The sequence below is a fragment of the Hipposideros armiger genome, unplaced genomic scaffold (genome assembly GCF_001890085.2).
Source record: "Hipposideros armiger isolate ML-2016 unplaced genomic scaffold, ASM189008v1 scaffold_241, whole genome shotgun sequence".
NCBI lineage: Eukaryota > Metazoa > Chordata > Mammalia > Chiroptera > Hipposideridae > Hipposideros > Hipposideros armiger.
Genome location: NW_017731591.1, coordinates 262,082 through 281,793, shown reverse-complemented (window position 1 = coordinate 281,793; position 19,712 = coordinate 262,082). Strand labels below are relative to the sequence as shown.

General features: G+C 54.3%; 1 protein-coding gene across 1 annotated transcript in view; it reads left to right on the top strand.

Moving 5' to 3' along the window:
- Positions 1 to 5,953: 5,953 nt before the first annotated feature.
- Positions 5,954 to 19,712, top strand: part of CNTN3 (contactin 3) — a 64,336-nt gene continuing 50,577 nt past the window's right edge. Inside the window, exons 1-6 of the mRNA XM_019655510.1 lie at positions 5,954 to 6,153; positions 7,526 to 7,628; positions 8,434 to 8,618; positions 11,850 to 11,986; positions 12,884 to 13,013; positions 13,985 to 14,135. Of these exons, the coding sequence (XP_019511055.1) occupies positions 7,531 to 7,628; positions 8,434 to 8,618; positions 11,850 to 11,986; positions 12,884 to 13,013; positions 13,985 to 14,135 (701 nt within the window). The 5' untranslated portion in view covers positions 5,954 to 6,153; positions 7,526 to 7,530. The remainder of the gene's footprint in view (positions 6,154 to 7,525; positions 7,629 to 8,433; positions 8,619 to 11,849; positions 11,987 to 12,883; positions 13,014 to 13,984; positions 14,136 to 19,712) is intronic.

Here is a 19,712-nt window from a genome sequence, read left to right as displayed (position 1 = left end):
ATCAGATTTCTCAAAACTGCCGTCTGGACTTGGACCTGAGGCTGCCGTGAAACCCGCAGGACACCTGTCGGTGCCTGGAGAGGTTGGCGGTTACAGGCCCCGCAGATCGGAAGGATGCAAATTGCTCTTGATTATTGGTTTCTTCGGGCTTTGGTTTTTGTTATCATGTTTGTTTCAGACAGTTCAGGCCACAATCAAATATTTAAATAGTTTTTAAAAAGAAACACCCAGGTGATGTACTCTACGAATAGTATAATTTATAATAATGCCGCCCCCTTTTTTTAAATCTATCATTCAGAAAAGTTAGACAGCTCAGAGATGGCAGAGATCCATTTTAGAGTGTTTTTCGGTGGTGTTTAGGGCTATTTTGATGAGCAGCTCCGTGTGCTGATGGTGGTCGGCAGCAGCAGGTGCCCTGGGTGCCCGGGGAGGGGCGCTCACGCCCGGCCGCCTGAGGGCTGCTTCTCTGCCCCCGGTCAGGACACCCTGCTGACTGGCCAGGAGGGCTTCGTCGGCTGCTGATAACCTCATTTCTGTTTACCAGTGAAAACGGCCATTTTATTCTGCCTTAAATCACCCACATGGCAAGAAGAGAAGTATCAAGCCCTCATGACATTCCTTAAAGAAAGAGTTTTAATTTCCATAAAAGAAAATGAGAGGCACTGAGGGAGGGACAACGGTCCTGTGACGCTGTCCCTTTACTCACTAGCCCTTCATGACTTCACGTGTCTCGTCGCGGACTTGGGTCCTCTGCGGACCTATTTTGTATCGCTTGTAGCCCCATGAGGCCCTGTCTGTAATGAGCTTCTGAGAGTCGATGTGGGAGTTAGAGCCCAAACGCAGCAGCCCTTGCTCGCATTAAGTGGTGGGCTTCCTGGAGCTCGCTGGCGCTGAAGGAGATTTCCATTTTGCAAGGGCAGTGTAAATTTTGCATATTATTTTAATAGCAAGGCAGGTCAATCAAATTATAATTGGCTCCAATTAGCACTCCCGAGGCTGTGCGAGTCTTTAGCTTCTCCTGGACTGCAGTCACAAAGAGAACGTGGTTGGCTCTCACTGAAGTCATAAAAAGTGTCCATTGCTCCATATAAGTGATGGCTGGCGCGGACGGAAGGTCTGCACCCCCACTCGCCGTGGCCACGCTGTGCCCCCCACTCCCAGCTCCGAGCGGTGTTAGCTGCAGGAGCAGGTCTTGGCCATGAAACTCCTGGTCGCCATCAGCATGGCAGCTTTGAGCGAATATCTTAAAACCGCTTTCTGACATCTTCAGGGGCTCTGAACGCCTTCAAGAAAAGACATTTTTGTGATGAAAATGAGGCAGCCGAGAAGAAACGTGTTCTTCCCCCAGGGTCTCCTAGACGAAGTCCCGACTGCGCTGACTGGGGACGTCACAAGGGTCGTCACTGTAGCGTCACGTCCCCCAGGAGCTGGGGGCACCGTCCCTGCAGGGTGGGTCTGCCCGAGGACATTGTCCCGTCTTCAGAAGGCAGCCTGGCCGGGGGTGTGTTCCCCAGGTTTGGCTGACGAGGCAGGTGAGACAGGGCTTGACCCGGCCTGTGCTCTGCTGGCCTCCGGCCTCGGACCACCCCTCAGGCGTGACGGGGGCGGACACCGCGGGTCCTTGAGCCGCGTCCAGCGCTGCAGCTCTGAGCCTGCCCTGTGCCCCAGACCCCCGGCCAGCGCGCTGCCGCCTGGCAGTGTGGCGGCAAACGTCCCTTCCCGGCTGCGTGAATCGGCGATCACGGCCCTAAGGGACAGCCAGCTCCCACAGCCGCCTGCGTACTCAGCGTCTCCTATTACAGGAGGCCAAGCTTCCCAGTTGGAACCCCAGCAAATGGCCACAGTTACTTTACAATTTTGCCCAACTACAATTTCTTCTAGAAAATTCCGACGCTGAGGATTAAATCTCCCTCATAATAGAATTTCATGGTGGAGCTAGAGCTACCCCTGACACGTCAGAGCCGTGTGTATTCATGCATTTCCAGGTAAACCCGGAGGTGACGTTTACTCACGTCCCGCTGACGGGCCTGACGCCGGGAAGGGTTGTGACTGAGAACAGAAGGCATTCCTCATGCATTCCTCTTCAGAAAGCAGCGGCTCAGTCATCCATTCCCTTAATTTGTGGCTTTGATGGGTAAACCCCCTTGTTCGCTAATAAAAACCACTCCCGGATCCTAAGATGCGTGTGAGTGGCAAGCCCAGTGGCCGAGCGCTTTGGGCATAACGGGTTTGTGATTTACACCAGGGGGGCACCAAGCCCGGCTTGTCTGAGGAGAGAAAATCATTTTATTTCAGCTCTGCATTTATCATCGCACATAAACCTACGTGGAAAATCTCCAAAGAATGCTGATTTGAGGTATGTTTTATGCTGCGGTATACGATTAACATTTATCGCAAGTACAGGTTTTGACGAGAATAAGCCCTGCGAGTGTTGCCACAGGCGGCTCTACCTCATTCCAGATACAGGAAACCCTGTCACCCGCCCGTGGTTTCGATCTGAGCGACCCCGTGTGCATGTGACGCCACCATTCAGCCATCACAGCCGTCACACGTCTTCCCTCTAAGACCTAAGTGTGACATTCGGCTCAGTGAGAACGCGTGTGCAGAGGCGATGCGGGGACCGCAGATGTCGGTCCGAGCCCCCCAGGACGGGGCGCCATGCAAGCACAGGCCGGATTTCTCCGAGCATCTTCAGGGCCTGAGTCTGTACAAAACCATCAGGAACTCGTTTGCTTTCGGGGCCCTTGCAGTTTGCCGCCTCCTCTGGAATGACAGCCCCCCCCCAATATCCATCTTCTAATCCTGCGATACAAGCCCTGAGCCTCCCTCACGCGTTTCCGGTGAAGAACCCCTCTCCTTCTCAAACTTTTTGTGCCTGGTTGTTTGTTGTTCTTTGGAAATATCATCTCCGGCGCTTAGCGCTGGCCTGGGCTGAGTAAACACTCAATTGCTGGTTGTCACTGTCCTTTACATCTGCTTCCTGCTGTGACAAATTGCCACAACTCAGCAGTTCAAACAACACAACTTTATTATCTCAGTTCTGCAGGTGAGTGTCCAGCGCAGGCCCCACGGGGCTGACCTCAGGTGCAGGTGGCACGCGGCCGCGGCCCCCGCGGCTCCGGGGGACAGTCCTCCCGCCTGCTTTTGTGGCTTCTTGCTGCCACCCCCGCGGGGCTGCAGAGCCGGTGGGCAGCCCTGGGCCTCCCCAGACCTCTGCCTTCCCGGCCACATCTCCTCAACCCCTCTCTCCCTTGTGTTTTGTTTTTTTCTTAATAAGAACCCTTGTGATTATGTTTTGTCCTCCCAGATGCATCCCAAGATCCTTAATTACATCTGCAAAGTCATATTACTTCCCTGTTGCTGCTGTAAAAGTTACATGAGTTCAGCAGCTTAAAGCACCGTCTATCCTTTCAGCGTCCTGGAGGTCCAAACTCAGTGTCTCACGGCGAAAAGCCAAGCGGGCCTGTGTGCCTCCGGCGGCCAGGGGAGAGCCCGGGTTTGTTGTTTAGTTTGTTGTTTGTTGTTGCCTTTTCCAGCCTCGAGAAGCCCCCGTACTCCTCATCCCAGCACCCTTTCTCCCATCTTCAAACCGTGAGCGTAGCATCGTCAGATGCTTACCGTCCCCGACGACACCTCCGCTCCTGTCCTCACGTTCCCTGCACCCGCCGCCCACCTCCCCCTCTAAGGACCCTTCCGATGACACCTCGCCCACCCAGATAACCCAGGGTCCTCTCCCCAGCTCAGCAACCTTAGCTAATCACACCTGGAAAGTCCCTCTGGCCGTGTCAGGTGACACATCCACAGGCTTGGGGAATCGGGGTGCGGCCTGTCCCGGGGGTGACTCCGCTGCCCGCGCGTCTCAGGCCCAGACGCTTTCACACGTGCGTTTAAAGCTCTCTGCCTCTAGTTAGCTGCCCGAGTCGCAGTCCCGTCTGGGGACAGCCCCAGAGTGGCTCCTGTTCCAACTTCCCCTGTTCCTCCCGTTCCTCCAGCTCAGAGCCTCGGAGTTCGTCGCTGTGTCCTTAGGCCAAGACCTGTCCTCCGGACTTTGCGTGGAGGCCCCGGGAGAAGGAGTGGGGGCCGCTGTGTTATTGTCCTTGTACCCCACGTCCCTGGTTAGGCTGTGTCGTCGCTTTCAGCTAAAATCACACACGCTCCCTGTCAGGGTGTGACGAGAAGGCGCCGTGACAAGCCTGCGGTGTCCGCTGTGTGCGTACCGTGTGACTGTGAGGCTCACACGCAGCTTTGCCCTGAGGCTCACACGCAGCTTTGCCCTGGGAGGCTGTCCCAGGATGGAGCCCACAGCCGAAGGGCTGTCCCTGTTCCTCTACGACGGGCCCGTGTGCCCCGTCACCCTGAATCCTGGAAGAATGCAAGGGTCACAGCCGTGCAGACAGCAGCTTCTCTCCACTGGGTCTTCAAGTTGCTGTGAGAGTTGGGGCTTCTGCTCAGTAACGTGGCCCAGGGAGCTGAGGGTCCCATGAGGGGTGACGGGTCCTCTTTGTCTGGGGGGGTCTCGATGGGCCTGCCCTGATTTACTCGGGGATGCCAACTTGTCTGGAGGAATCCGCCTGAGTATTTGGAGGTCCTGGGGTGGAGGTGAGGGGGGTCATCTTGTGGAGGTTGGGGAGCGGTACAGCTATGTGGCAGGAGGTCGGCGAGAAAAGGTGTTTCCTCCGGTTCGGGGGGGGGGGGGGCATTTTAAATACGCAAGAGACCCTGTTACTCAGTTTCAGTGACACCGTGTGCTTTCAGGTTCTCTGAGAAGCTGCCCCCAAGGTGGCATTAGAGGATCAGACTCAAACAAACTGCTGGACCGAGTGCCTGAGACGGGTGAAGGCGAGGGGGCGGCGAGGGGGCGCAGGGCGCCTCAGGCTGGGGGTCCGGTCTGACGTCTGGGAAAGATGGTGGGACCTCGGGAAGGCGGACGGGCCGAGCTGGCCACGGCCCCCGCACTGGGGTGTCACCATGGCTCTGGAGCCCAGGGCCACCTGCCACGGGGCAGGGTGTGAACAGCCCTCGTCCCCACGGACACGCGGTCACCCCTTTGAGGACGGTCCTGTGCCTTGATGCTGAGGTTCAAGAAAACACTCCCCTTTGCTTCTCACGGGAAGCGCTCAGCAGCCTGGTTTCATCCTTAACTCTCTCAGCGGGCGCTTCCTGAGGGCCGGATGTCTGGGTCGCTTTGCTTTGTGATGGGCTGTGGGCGTCGCTTGCTTACCGATGGTGGGCGGACGGCTGAGTCGCTGGCCCTCACGGCCGAGGGGACCCGTGTGCTGCTGCGCTGCTTGGCGGCTCCTACCCGGGGACAAGGGTGGAGGGGGCTCCTCGGAGGAGGTGCTTCTGATGCTGGGGCCGCGCGTGGAGGAGCGTTTGGAGGTTACGGTAGCAGAGGGAGGGGGCTTGGAGTTTAAAGGGGCGCAGAGGCCGGGGGCAGAGGAACGGGACATCGCAGACCCTGTGCCTGGGGGCAGCACGTGGACATCACGGTGCAGGGGGCGTCGCGGGCTTCTCGAGGCCACCGGGCTGGGAGCGGGGCTGCACCACGCAGGGTCTCGTACTCAAGTTCAGCGGTCGCGTCTTATTCCCGAGGCCACTGAGAACTGAGTGACAGTGTATATCAGGACGTGACGTGATGGGAGCGTCATTCTGAAAGATCAGGGGACGTGTGGTGTGGAGAGCGGATGAAAGGGACCAGACTGAGGCCAGGGTGGCCTGGAGGAGGCACCTGGAATGGCCACACGACGCCGGTGACAGCGCTGCTCGCACGGGATGCTGGCCAGCAGCCCCTGTAACAGGCTGCACACGGCGCGTGTCACGCCCGTTTCTCCGCTGCCGCCCCCAGACGCACTCAGCCTCACTGCAGTCAGGTGCTTTTGTGCGTTTCTATTGCACTGTGGCAAACCGTCCTTAGTAATGGAATTTCCTTGTTTCCCAATGTTTCATTAGAACTTTCATATGCGTGGATCTTCAACGAATACCCATCGTTCGTTGATGAAGACCGTCGGAGATTTGTCTCCCAGGAGACGGGCCACCTCTACATAGCCAAGGTGCAGCCGTCCGACGTGGGCAACTACACGTGTGTGGTGACAAGCGCGGTGACAGCCGCCAGCGAGCTGGGCTCGCCGACCCCTTTGGTGCTGCGTCCCGATGGTAAGACATGATTCCAGGCGCAGTTCTAAGGGGACGTGTTAGCGCAAGCAGAGACAAGTGGGGGACAATGCGAAGTGTGTCTCAATTGAAGAATCATCATTTCATTTGTTTTAGAACAAAAGTGATTTATGACACAGTGACTAAAACGGCCCCATAAACCAGAGGTCCCCACACGCAGGCTTCACCAGGACCAGCTTCGTGATGTGCAGAAGCCAGAGCAGATCAGTAAGCGTCTCACGGTGGTGACAGCAGACGCTGAACCGCAGGAGGCACCGCTGAGCCAGGGCCCCAGTTGTGTCCCCAAAGCCGTCTGTCCTGACCTCCACCAGCTTGAGGTCCTCAGCACTCTGGGCAGTTTGTTACAGGCTAAAAATGATCTCTATTTAAAAAAAAAAAAATGAAGAAAACGTGTGGACAGTAGCTCCACAGAAGTCACTTATCACTGAAAGCCTGTGCCCTGTGACGAACGCGTCTTCATCCCACACCCCCAGCAGCACTGCATGTGTGCTGGGTTCGCTGAGTGGTGTGAAGTGTTCTCACCACAAAAAAACATTTTTTTAATTAACTGAGAATAGCATCTGTGAGATGCTATGTGTGCGAACTTGACTGAGGCCTTCCTGTCACACCTTATCGTATGTCATCACATTTACACTGTAAAAACCATCACCTTGTACAGCCTAAACATACACTGTTTACTTGTCACTTGCACCTGAATAAAGCCAGGAAGACGTGTTTCGCTCACCCCGCCCTGGCTGTGTCGGGGGCCCGGGGCCGCGCCGCCGCGGGGTTGACCCGTTAGCCGAGGGCCTGGCCCGCTGATGCCTGAAGCGCTGTCCCTGGCAGCGGGGCTGTGTCCACGGCCGCCCCAGCACCGCCCGTGGGTCATCTGCAGGTGACCGCTTCCAGTTTTCAGCTACTGTTTCCCTCCCCCAGGGATCCTCTGATGAGTCTGAGACGATCAGTGTCTACGGGGCTCCGTAAGGGAAGTCCCTCCCGTAACTTCTGCTCTTGAGGACATTTCAACAAATCCTGCTACATTGTTTCTGTTTCTGTTTCACTAGAAATATCCAGATGGAACACAGAATACAAAGCCTCCCATTTTATGTAAAGTAAAAAGCATGGGGTTTTCTCGGAAGCGTGCTGGAAACGGTCATTTACGACTCACCGACTCCAAGGCTCCTCAATATTTGTTAACATTGCATGTTTGGCCCAAGTCAGTTCGGCCTCAGAAAGCACCTACTGGGTGCTTCGTGGGTGATGTCAGTCAGCAGAGAAGCTGATTCAAAATGGAGCAAGGGGACGTGGTATTTTAAAAAAGGGGACGATGCGAAGGAAACGGTGACGCTATTAACTCTGTGCTGTGGTTTCGCAGGTGTGATGGGGGAATATGAACCAAAAATAGAAGTTCAGTTTCCAGAGAGTCTCCCGGCAGCGAAAGGCTCAACCGTGAGGCTGGAATGCTTTGCCCTTGGAAAGTAAGTTTGACCCCGTCACTCTGACGTGCCGAGCTATGCATTAGGCTATGGAGGACACAGAGATAGTTTAGAACAGACTCCTCTTTTCCTTATTTGCTGAAATTTTCTGTTGTAGCAAAAGCAGAGGAAAACTGAAATCCCGGGAAAGTGCACATGAATAATTTAGTTTGAAACTTTAATGGCAATTTGCTGAAAATGACGGTGCCTGCCTAATTTCATAAACTAAATCGGTGTTATTTTTCTCTCCCTTGCTCATCTGTCATATTATAATACAGTGGGTATGCGTGAGACCTCTATGCTAAATCATGATTTAACTCAAGAAAATACACCATTTATATCATTAAAATGTCGACTTGAAGTCAGTCTTTCCATCAGGTTTGTGTAATTGACGACTGGCGATTTTTTTCTGCACAGATGAGTACTGGACTTATGGAGGGGGGGGGGCACTTCTTAGATTATAGAAATGCCTGACCACCGCACTGCACACCTGAAGCTAACATAAAATGATACTGAATGTCAACTATAATTAAATACATCTATATAGTCACGGGATGTGGAACGCAGCATAGGGAATAGAGTGTAACAGCGATAGACGTGTCAGAGGGGCAGTAGGCTGTGGGGTTATCGCTTTGGGAGCTGGTAAATGTCTAATCGTTATGTTGTTTTGTACGCCTGACACTGAAACAACAACAACAACAAGCCTTGTATGTTTTGCTGGCTCCAAACCAAAGCTTTACTTTGTGGAGCCAAAAAGACTTCCAGACTCAGTTTCAAATAGCAAACAATGTGACAATTGTCTTCTTAGCCCCATACCTCAGATTAATTGGAGAAGAAGCGACGGGCTGCCTTTTCCCAGTAAAATTAAACTGAGGAAGTTCAACGCTGTGCTTGAGATCCCCGACTTCCAGCAGGAGGACGCAGGGTCCTACGAGTGCGTCGCCGAGAACTCGCGGGGCAGGAACGTGGCCCGAGGGCGCCTCACGTACTACGGTGAGCCCGGGAGTGTCCGGCGGGCGGGCTGGCGGGTGCACAGGCTTTCGTTCCCTGAGACGGTGCTGCTGTGCTCGGGACGGGGTCACAGCAGAACCTGTGCCCATATGCTCCGTTCTGCATTTTGTCCAAGGAGGATAAACGTTCCCCACAGAAGGAGCTGAGAGAAGTAGAATTCTGCAGTGAAAGGCATCATGCATTGTTTTTGCATTCTCAAACAGTTCATGTGACAATGAAATATTTCACTTTTTTTCTAAGTATACCCTGTGACACATGTAACCATATCCAGGAGACAGCTCTTTTCTGTCGTCCCTCTCTGAAAAATGTGGCTTTATATCTTCTGCAGTTACCTTTACTGAGCAGAACGAAACTGTGTCTGCTTTAGAGAAAGCGCCAGGCCAGGCTCTGAGCTCTCGGCGACGCCCTGACCCTCCGTCTGCCACCTCGGACGTGCACTCACGTTTGTTTGATGAGTGTGGGTTAGGAAAGGATAACATGTTACCTTTGTTGACAGACGTTTGTAGGAAAAGTAGATTGTGTTTTTACTCAGCATTTGTTTTCAAATTCCTTTTATCCAAACATACTGGTTTCTTGATGAAAGCATGGTTTAGAAACTATAAATATACGATTTTATAAAATGCACTGTAACACGTATGAAGATGTAACCTGGTGAATACACGTTTGCATTTTATCCATTGCAAACATTGTAAAACTAGTGGGAATTGACCACTTTCCTGAAAGGCAAATTGAATTAGACTCGATTTATTCTAGGACCTGGAAATTGAAGCAGCCGGCAGGGCCGCCTCGCAGAGCATACATAGATGCTGCCAAGAAGAAAAAGGTTGCAAAGACACACATTAAATTACACAGGTTATTGTGACCCCCCACACACACACACACACACGCACTCAAGAAAACTAGCAGTGTGCAAGTATATTGCCTCTGATTGGACTGACGCTTGTCGTATCACTAGAAAATTGACATTTGTCGTATTATTGGAAGACTGTAGGGTCTCTCAGGAGCGACATGGGAGCCGGTCCCGTGGCTTGAGAGATCCTGTTTGTAACCCTCCCGTCATGTTGCCCGCGTAGGTTAGCAGGCACAGCGCCCAGCGGAAGCGAGCCAGGTGTCAGTGTCCCGCTGCTGGGTGATTCGGAGATGGGTGGAGCCTGTAGCCTGCCGCCCCCCCAAAGCAAGTCGCCAGGCTAGTGCCTCCTTTCTGAGCTGCCACTGCCAGACCCAGAGTAAGCAGTGCCCGTTATAAGAAAACACAGGATGCTCACACTGCCTTCCGTGTGAAGCAGCAGGAATGCTTTTGGCTGCATGGACGGGGGGCCTGCGTGAACACAGAACAATACAGGACAAGAAACCCAAAGCTGTGCTGCATCCCAGCACCTTCCACTCGGCCCTGACTCGGTTTTTCTGTGATTTTTTTTTCTGCCCTTATCTGTTTTTTTCCCTTCTCAGTGTGTTAGTTTCTGTTATAGTCGCAACGCGGCTGCCAGCAGCGACCAGCACGTCAGTCCTTGCTCATACGTCCCTCCTCCAGACATCTCGCACTTCCCGCCTCACATCCCATTGACTGCGTGTTTATCCCTAAACCAACCACAGAGAAAAGACTCCGTCAGGCAATCGAAGAGAATGTTTGGATGAGGAGTAAGGCCGGAGTCTCCTGGCTTTTGTGGAGCATGAAGGGATGGAGCAGAGGAGGCTTAGTGACAACTGGGTTATAGAGGGACGAAGGCGAGGGAAACGGAGGCTCGTTAGGCAGCCTGCGCCGTCCGCTGTGCTCGGGGAGGAGGCAGACGAGGGCCGTAGTGCAACGCGAGATGTGACCTGTGCCTGAGAAATGAACGAGGGGCCGTCTCATCAGGTACCTGCGACTCTAAAGTGCGTGCAGTTGTCTGGGGACCGTCTCTGATGCTTCATGTGGAAAACAGTCTGATCCACCACTGTTGGATCTGCCGTGATGGACGAAGGCGGGTGTCACAATTACAGCGGCCGTCGTAATCTCAGGGTTGGCTTAGCCCCGCCAGTCGCCTGGTCCTCGGGGAAGAATAGCGATGTGGGGAGCACGGGGACGTTTCCACTGGACACTTGAGCCTCGGTCTCGGGCTCATGTGTGGAGTCTGTTTGTAGGCCAGTTCCCTCTGGGCTGATAATTTCGGAAAGAAAACACTGTGTTTTTATATAACGTAGAAAGAAGTGATTTTTTTGGACTGAGCTACACTTCAGAATGGGCAAGTTGTTTCTATAAAAAACAAAATAAGGTAAAACTTAGACCGGTCCATTTTCTCTAAAAGCTAAATAGCTATATTTTCATTTCAATTTCATTATTTAAGAAAGCATTTTTATGAGCTAGAAAGGGAAAGGAGAACCTTACCAGGGCTGCAGTTAAACAGAAATAGACAACGTGTCTCTTCACACGGAGGGCGCGAGCGGGAGCCCCCAGCTCACATCACGTGCGTCGGGCCACGTGCGTGGCCCCGGTGACGGCTCAGCTGCCCGCTGTGGTCAGCAGCGCCAGGGGGACCCGGCAAACACAGCATGCATGTCGACTGACTTTCAGGGCAAGCGGGATGTGGCTTTCGCCTGTAAAGAGAATTTTCCAAAACGTATCTTCTAAAACGTGTGAAAATGATAAACCCGCTCTATACAAATGATTTGCATATGTGCTCGAAGGCTGCGGGAGTTACGTCTTTTTCATAAGAAATTACGTGATTCACATTGAACCAACGCATCCGTCTTTCCCTGCTTTCGTTTAGTTCTCACCAAGGCTACTAAGATGCTCTCTGGCTCGTGTTCAATCAAGTTATTTCTAACTTGAAGGAAATAGTTTTGTTTTTCCCTCAGCCACGGAAGTTTCTCTTCTACGGATGTTAATTTTTAGTGTGTAATTCAGACCGGCATCTGTGGTCACTCATGGGTCACGTTGTCCTGAAGTGTGACCTCACGACTCGCAGACACCTGGGCAGTGTACCCGCATTGCCGTCTGCTGATGGTTCTCGTACGAGCGGGATGCGGGCACCAGGCTCGAAAAGAACGCACGATGGGCTTGGTCAGGACACGACAGATGGCAGCGTCCGTCCTGAGCCCCAGGGACATTACCTACATGCACCAGGGGATGAAGGGTCTCTTAGCCGCTGTGCTCACAGCCGTCCGTCGCTCAGCCTCGGGTCCGTCTACACGTAGTGGGCAGAGCGTTTAGTGCTTACTCTGTTTTCGTTGCAGCAAAGCCTCACTGGGTTCAGCTCCTGAGAGACGTGGAGGTAGCGGTGGGGGACAGTCTCTTCTGGGAATGCCAGGCCAGCGGGAAGCCCAAAGCGTCGTACCGCTGGCTGAAGGACGGAGAGGCCCTGGTGCTGGAGGTGAGCGCCCCCTGCAGCCCCCCCGGGCCCGCGGCCAGCGCCGTGACCAGCGCCTCGGGCCAGACCGGTGCTGGGCTGGCCTCTGAGGAGCAGGCGGGGACGCGGTCACATCAGGCATCCAGGCTGCCGGGGGAGGGCTGTCAGCCGTGAGTTCCCTGGGAAAGGGGCCTCTGTGAATTTAGTCTGTAAGATGATATATGTACTTTTTGTATGTTTGTGTTTTGTTGTTTTGGTTTTGAAATCAGAGAAAGCCTTACTTTAGTTAAATACAGACGTAATTCCCTTTTTCCCGATGGCCCCTGGACACGGCCTCTGGAGAATGAACGCATCTGTGACTTCCTTACCTTGTCACATGGGTGGGTGTTTCCCCGTCACTGCCCTTCGCAAGCCATGTGCTTTTCACTCTGTTTAAAATTTGTGTATTGAGTCACACGTTTCTTCAAATTTGTATACATAACCCTTCGTACTATGTAAAACACTTAGTACATGTGTGTTTCCAGAAGTTTTTTTCATGCACAGAATGGATCATATCTTTAATTGGCATTATTTTGAAATGGTGGAGACCAATCCAGTGGAGGGGATTGGACGCATGTACGTGTTTTTAAAGTCTGCACGTTTAACGTTTGGGGAAAATGAAATGGCTGTACTGTTTCTCCTCTTGCTTTGCTGTTTACCCACTGAGGTACTTTGGGACCGAAAGCTGGTTGTTAGGACTTGCAATGTGTGGCTCGTGTGTTAAATCAGCCTCACATTTTCAAGTAAGGGAAAGTTTAAAGTTCAAGTTAGATTGCCTCCTAATGCGGGCAATGAAGAGTGTTTGTGTAGGACGGAAGGGTGTCAGTAGATCCTTTTTTCCTAAAATGGTGCGTACATGCAAGACCCTTTGTCACCACCCAGGAGAGGATCCAGATTGAAAACGGGGCGCTCTCGATAGCGAACCTCAGCGTGGCCGACTCGGGCGTGTTCCAGTGCATAGCAGAAAACAAACACGGGCTCGCCGCCTCCAGCGCCCAGCTCAAGGTCCTGGGTAAGTCTCCCCGCTCGCGCCTTACCGTTTTCCTTAAATTCTTCATTTTTGTCAGAAGCAGAATTGTTCACTTTTCATTTTAATCTCCTACGTGTAATAATGTCTACAGCATTACAGCTCAGAGTTTGCAGTCAGGGCCCACACTTAGGTGAGTTCCGGGGCAACGTGGCAACTGTGGCCCGAACAGGCCCACGGGCGGGAGTGGGGCAGCAGCTGGGGAGACAGCGCTGACCTCCGACCCCGTCCCCAAGTCCACTCTCACGGACACCGCCCATCAAGAGAACACACGGCTGTGGCGTTCTCTGTGCCGGGCCACAAAGCGCGAACCAAATTCAAACCAGTCGCTGCTGATCTGCAGGGAGTTGCCCTCACCTTCCGCAATCCTTCTGGAAGCTTCTGACATTTGGCGTCATGAGCTTTAATCAGCCAAGGCTCAACTGCTTGAAACCCTGAAATATTTTCTTCTTGCACTTTCGATACAGGAGAAGAAACAATATGTTCTTCACATTTAGGGTAGTTTCCCTAAAAAGCCCTGTACGTTGCGAATGACTGAAAACCCGGCGTCATGGTTGAGAGCAGAGCCTGGTATGGCGGGAATGAGAAAACGGGGTGTGTGTGGGGGGCTCCCGAATCCAGCTTACGAGAACTGTGTGTGATAAAGGTTTTTAACTTTTATAAAGTCAGGGTTGAGCCATTTTAAAACTTCCAGTCAACTTCCGAAATTCCCGTCTAAAGTAGTTGTCTCAAGAATTAGAACTCACTGGAGAGCTCAGTGGTGGGGATTGTAATTCCTTCTGAGCAGTGAAATCCTGCGCGTGGCACCAGTCAGACACGTGAGTCACGTGTGGACACCTTGTGTGGCAAGACACGATGCAAACGGCCGTTTCAAAGTCAGCCTCTGGATTTTAGGGCAACTCAAAAAAACGTAGTCAGCGCGGACATCTCATCCTTTCTTCTTCCTTCCGTTGCAGCGTCCCCCCCGGATTTCTCAAAGACACCCATGAAGAGGCTGGTGCGGGTGCAGGCGGGCAGCGAGGTGGGCCTGGAGTGCAAGCCCCACGCGTCCCCCCGGGCCCGCGCGTCCTGGAGGAAAGGCCACGCCACGCTGCCGGACACCGGAAGGTACTCAGTCCAGAGACGTGGCCGCTCACTTGTTGCTTGCTTTCCACCGTGACGCCTGTTGACCTTAGAAAAGCAAAAACAAAGAGCCCTATTTTACCAGCAACGTGGGTTTACTGGGGGACGACAGGGGGCCTGCCGCTCTGGACAAGCGAGCCCAAGGGACAGAGGGCCTCGCTTCTGTGGGGACGGGGGCAGGAGGGGCTGCGGGAAGCTCAGGGTGGCAGCGGCTTCCTGGCGGGGCTGTCACCGGGAGCCACCCTGGAGGCCACCAGCTGCAGACGTGCAGGTGGCGACTGGCGGGGGGGGCGTCTGGCTGGGCAGGGAGACGCTCTTCATCCTGCCTGGGGTCCGGCCGGCAGGGCGCGGGGCTGCCCCTCGGGGCGTTCTGACTCCATCTTTGGGAGGCTTGCTTATTGATCTTTAACATTGGTGTTTACCGATGGAGGTTTTCACCGTGACGTAAGACGCAGAGCGTGTCCCTGGAACATGAGTGTGAGGAGCGCGGTGGCGGCTCCTCCCAGGAGAACAGTGGTCAGGTTTGAAATCCAAACACAGAGCGACGGCTCCGCGCTCCCCACACGGAGCCCTTTATTTTAGGAGGGGTTTTCCTCCCCGCACCTGGTAAGACTCCATCTGGGGTGGTGAAGGCGTGCGCGCCGGGCCAGCCCCGCTCAGCCCCGCAGCCCATCACCCAGGACAGAGCAGGCGCCATTACGACCGCGTGTGACAAGTGAGCACACGGTTCCTGGGGCCCAGTGTGGAGATGGCAGCGTCCCCAGGGCCAGTGGACGCAAAGGCGCCTGGGTTTCCTGGTTGTTACAAGGGCATTTACAGCGAGGAGGCAGGAGGGGCCGTGAAAAGCACAGACGGGAGCCGGGCTTTCTGGGCTCACGTCTTCGTTCTGCCTGTCACCAACTCACTGAGGGATGGACTGTCTGTGTCGTGTCGCCATTTGTTACTGGGAAGGTGACATCACTTCCTACTTCACGTGCTGAGGGCTGGTGTATCCAGGCGGCAGGAGGTCAGACCTGGCAGGCAGCGACCTAAGTTTTGGCCGTTACTGTTATTTAGTGAGTCGTTACTACACGCCAGGACGTAGGCTCAGGCTCGGGGTGTGCAGAGTAATGGCCTCAAAGTTGCCCAGTCCTTACGCTGGAAACCCATGAGTCCGTGATGTTACCTGAAAAAGATGGTTGAAGCTGCAGGTGGGAATCAGGTCGCCAGCTCGTTGGCTTTTACACCAGGGAGATTGTGCTGGTGTCTGGGAGGCTCCGGCATCGCCGGAGGCTTCAGGATTGAGAGGGACCCGCCTGGGACCGCCGGCCCCGAGGGCTGTGGATGGCCAGCGAGCAGAAGCACGGCGGGCGGCTCTGCGAGGGGGCAGCGCGCAGCACGGATTTCTGCACGGGCGGCGCAGTAGGATTGGAGTTTGATTTTGTGAGACCGTTTAAACCAGCACAAGCTCGTGTCACAAACTCGTCAGCTGTGCCTGCGCTGGACGCGAAGTCTCCCCGGGTAACTGCTGGCGTTTCTGGGGTGCAGACAGCTTCAAATAACGCCAATCGCACGCATACGTTAAAACCGTGGTTGTGTCCTGAGGACATCCGTGGTTTGCAGAACATAAACCCACTTCTCCTCACAGTAAGCCACGGCAGGCAGAGGGGTGGGGTCTTAATTAAAGGGGAGTAAATAGATTCAGCCGAAGGCACAGAAGACGTTCACTCCCACGTGCTAGCGAGGTGGGAAAACGCAGGGGCACAGCCGTCCCAGCCCCTCACGGGATTTCTGACGGGGCCGCTCGCCGCCTGGTGTCTTTCGGTCAACCACGTGGGACCTCCAAGCCTGGGCTTCCTCCTCCATGAAGCCGACTGACCAATTCCTACCCTGCACGGCTCCCGCCGGGGACGTTTAGCAGAACGTCTGATATCCGCACATTCACTGATCGGTAAGAATGAGGTTACGTCACGGATAAAAGGTTGAAAGTGACAGAGGCTGAGAGGCGCCGTCTGTGTGTTGGGAGGGTGGCTGGCTCACGGGCTGGTTGGTCCTTCGGGTTGTGGGTGGTCACCGCCTTCGGGGACTCAGGCCCCTTTCACCTTCCTGCGCCAGCGTCCTCACGTCCCCAACCAGGACGGCTGTGAGGGCTTCAGCCTCCCAGGGGCACTTTTTCCAGTGTCACCCCAGTGTCATCTCCCAGTGACAGGAAGGAGGAAGGCAGAAATCAGGGTACACTGGATCCCTTTTAAGAATCTTCCCAAGGGTCCCATGTGGGTCCCATATTTTCCTTACGTCTCGGTTCCCCGACCAAAGCAAGGGAGGCCGAAAAGTAAGGATTCTTGTTTCCTGGCGGAGACGTGCCTGCTGAGAGACCAGGATTATGTTTTCAGGAGAAAGGGGAAAACAGCTGTTCGTCCAGCGGCGTCTCATGTCCGTAAATGTTATCCGTCCGTCCGTCCCAGCCTGCGGACCCTCCACTTCGTGTTACATAGGTCTCACCTGTGCCCTACGAACGAGGGAACTTTCAGGTATAAAGTCAGGGCTAAAAAAAGGAAACGTGTTTAGGGAGCTGCGTTCCTCCCCCGCCGAGCTCCTCTGGTCCTGTCGTCACAGCATAAAGAGAGCAGGACACGCACCCCGGGTCTCCTGCGTAAGGGCCGCAGTCCCGTTCACGGGCCCCTCCCCGAGGCCCGGCTCCACCAACCAGCCCAGAGGGGAGAATTAACCTGTGGGGGGCAGGACCCCCGCGCGGAGCCGGGCACCGGAGCTGGGGGTGTGCATTTGCTCCTCTCTGAACGGCCAAAGCTCCGCTGGGCTCAGCAGACAGCTGCTGCGGGGGGGCCCTGAGCAGGCGGCACACCTGACTGCTCCCCGAGTTCAAGTGAGGTCGGGGGGGTCTCCCGGCCACAGGGTCCCATGTCTCTGCCTCTTGACTTGGTCAACAGGCTCAAGCCAAAGTGGGGGCCACTTTGAGTGGCAGGTTTACTGTGGCCACTCACAGGCACAGGCCTTCCAGCTCAGACACCAGGCTGGGTCTCATCGTGGGGACAAGTGAACTCGTCGATGTACTTGGCAAACAGTTTCGATGGGGTATTTATGGCAAGATTTAAAATTAATCCGTTTTTTAGGGTTTCTTCGTTGTTTTGGTAGCTGAACTTGGGTTTTCCAGTGAATAGGAAACTTATCCTAAGTAGGAAAGCTTCTGTAGCCTAACCCAGAGTCTGCTGGTGGGAAATATACTCTTGATTAGGCCCAGATGTAAACTTAGTGTGTAATATACGGAGATACACCTATCTGTCATCTATCATTTATCTATCGTATCATTCAGAGCCCACACCAGAAAGTCAAAGAACTAAACGTCTCTTTAGAAGTGTCACGAGCCGCTGGGTGTCCACTGTGTGAGTGACACAGCTCGGTGACAGCTGTGGCCTGTGAGCTCCCTGTCAGCACAGTGGCAGCTCTGTGACTGTGTGTCAGGTACGGTCGTGTGGAGCAAGCCCGTGAGACACCTGAGTTACAGGACGGTTTTGAAGGCACCAGTGTTCTGCTGTCACGTGGAGAGCACCTCGGGCTGGGAGACGGAGGGGCTGCGTCCTTCCCAGAGGCCTCAGCGGCGCTGCCCTGAACGGGCACCAGGGCTCGTGGCGCAGACGCCTCGGCTGCTGCAGGTGAGCATGTACTCGGCGCTTGGACATGCCGTGACTACAGGCACCGGGGACTTCACCTGCGTCAGAGACGGCGTCGCGTTGTTCTCAGCTCCTCGGGGGCCACAGAAGGTGACACGGGGCAGTGACAGTCGATTAAGTACAGATGTTCAGTGGTTCCCCGAGAACGGCCCATCCCCAAGTGAGGGGGCCAGCAGCTTCCCGGAGAGTGTAGCGTGCACCCCAGACGTGGGGACAACCAGGGCTCGCTGGCGGCGAGGCGGCCTCGGTGTTTGCATGGCTGATGTCCCCAGCTCCTCGGGTGCAGCGCCAAAGGGGACAGGGACGGGAGGAGCCTGCTATCCGGCTCTAAAGGTTCGCAGGGTCTTCCTGTGAGTGACGCCGTGAGCCCGGTTACGGAGCTGGGCCTCATTGCACGGGCTCGGGGAAGCCACAGAGCTGAGCCGGAGCAGCAGTTAGACCAGGTTTACGTTGAGAAAGCCGCAGTGGTGGCAGAGCAGAGCACGGACCCGAGGCAAGGAGCGCAGGCTGTGCTCCACCCGCCGGCCGCGCGGTGATGCCACCTGCTCTGCAGGAAAGGCTGGGAGAAGGGCGGGGTGGGTGACTCACAGGACCCACGACTTGATTGGGTTAAAGATTTGAAGAGAAGACAGGAGCCAAGGCGAATCCTCCGTTTCCAGCTTAGGCAACACGGGGGCGGCGTGGCAGAGCTAGCCAGCGACGTGCGGAGCGTTCCAGAAGGAGCAGCAGTGGCGGCAAGTTGGTGACGTTCGTTTTGGGGTTGGCGGGGTTTGCGCTGCGTGTTGGTAAACCAGCTGGATCCGTTATGGGCCCCAGGAAGTTGACGGTGGACCCGGGACCCGGACACAGGCCCGAGCTGCAGGGAGCAACGCGGGTGCGCCAGCCCGTGGGTGGGGGCCTCGGACGCTGTTGGAACGGCAGCGCTGAGTGGAGACGCCTGTTCTTGCAGCTTCGTGTAAATGCCTGACAGTTACCGGCACGAACACGCTGACTCGGAAATAAGCAGCGTCGATATGGAGGAAAGTTTTTGCCTGTTTGAGCCCAGTGTTGACAAAAAGAAGTCCTAGCACCCCACCACACCACCCACACACACACATCGGAAGCAACTTCTCTGAACAAACCCAGCAGCCCCTACTGCGCGCCCGGCGGTGCTCCCCGGGTGCCCGCGTCTCGGCGCTGCTGCCTTGGTTTGGTTAAAGCCACAGGTTTCAAGATTTCAATTAAAATGGGACCTTTTTCTCCTTTAAGCGAAGCAAGATGGTGCAAGACCCTGGAGAAAGCAAAACAGGCAGGAATGAGAGGAAAAACAGCCTGTTGGCATAGTTTAAAGAATGTTTAGCTTTTCTGGACCACTTAGTAGTATGTAAAATGCATTAGCCAATTATTTTTAAAAACACATCTTTCACTTGAATACCGTTACTTCACATAGTAAATATTTTATTGCAATAGCCTCAATTCAGAGGAGAGTCAAAGAATGGCCCATTGCTTCTAATTAAATACGTTAAAATTGGTTTATGATCTATGCAGCATTTAATGCTACAGAAACTTAAATGCCTTTTAAAGAAAGAAATAGTAAAGATTTTCCCCAAATATTGACAGCCATAATCCAGGCAATGTTTTAAAAATGTATTAACCAGATTTTAATGTATTTTTGCATCTAGTGAGAAGCCACCTTTCAAAATGCAATGAATACTGTGTGCTGTAAGACTCCATTTCTGTGACATTCCTGAGACAGGCACAGCCTCGGGGACGGAAGAGCAGCCGGAGCTTGTCAGAGCTGGAGCGGGTGGGGCGGGTGACCTTCCAGGGGGGCCACGGGGGGCTGGGGTGTGGGAACCGTAAACCTTGACCACGACTGTGGTTACAGGACTGCATTCTGTTGTTAAAACTCACT